The sequence below is a fragment of the Vigna radiata genome, chromosome 11 (assembly GCF_000741045.1).
Source record: "Vigna radiata var. radiata cultivar VC1973A chromosome 11, Vradiata_ver6, whole genome shotgun sequence".
NCBI lineage: Eukaryota > Viridiplantae > Streptophyta > Magnoliopsida > Fabales > Fabaceae > Vigna > Vigna radiata.
Window position 1 is genome coordinate 2,941,609 of NC_028361.1, and position 419 is coordinate 2,942,027.

The 419-nt window shown below is 44.9% G+C and overlaps 1 protein-coding gene across 1 annotated transcript in view; it reads right to left on the reverse strand.

The window, feature by feature from the left end:
- Window positions 1–419, reverse strand: part of LOC106776611 (G-type lectin S-receptor-like serine/threonine-protein kinase LECRK2) — a 2,358-nt gene extending 1,939 nt beyond the window's left edge. Inside the window, exon 1 of the mRNA XM_014664094.1 lies at window positions 23–419. Within this exon, the coding sequence (XP_014519580.1) occupies window positions 23–419 (397 nt within the window). The remainder of the gene's footprint in view (window positions 1–22) is intronic.

Genomic DNA, 419 nt, shown 5'->3' on the forward strand with positions numbered 1-419 from the left:
CCAGTCAGTAGAACAAAGTTGCCAGTATCAAGCATAGAACCTACGGAGACAACACTTGCCAGGTTTGATGCCCATATGGAATCTCCTTCGGGACCCGCCAGTGTTAGCCCCGCCGAAGAAATCCGAAACTGTGATCCCGCCGGTGCTGTTGCAAGTTTGTTGTCTGTTTTTAAACTCCAAACAACGGTCTTGTCGGGTATCATGTCGTACCATATGGCAACCATGAACAGCTTTGTATTCGGATCCGTGTTATTATTCAATGCACGAAACCCCAATGCAAAATGACCCGAAGGTGAACGCCACACTCCATTGTTATCGGTGGAAATTGTGGAACCGATATTAACTTGTGCAAAAGCTAATGAAAGAAGATGAAATTGAAGACAGATAATTGTTGGAATAAGGAGGGTTAAGGAAGCCAT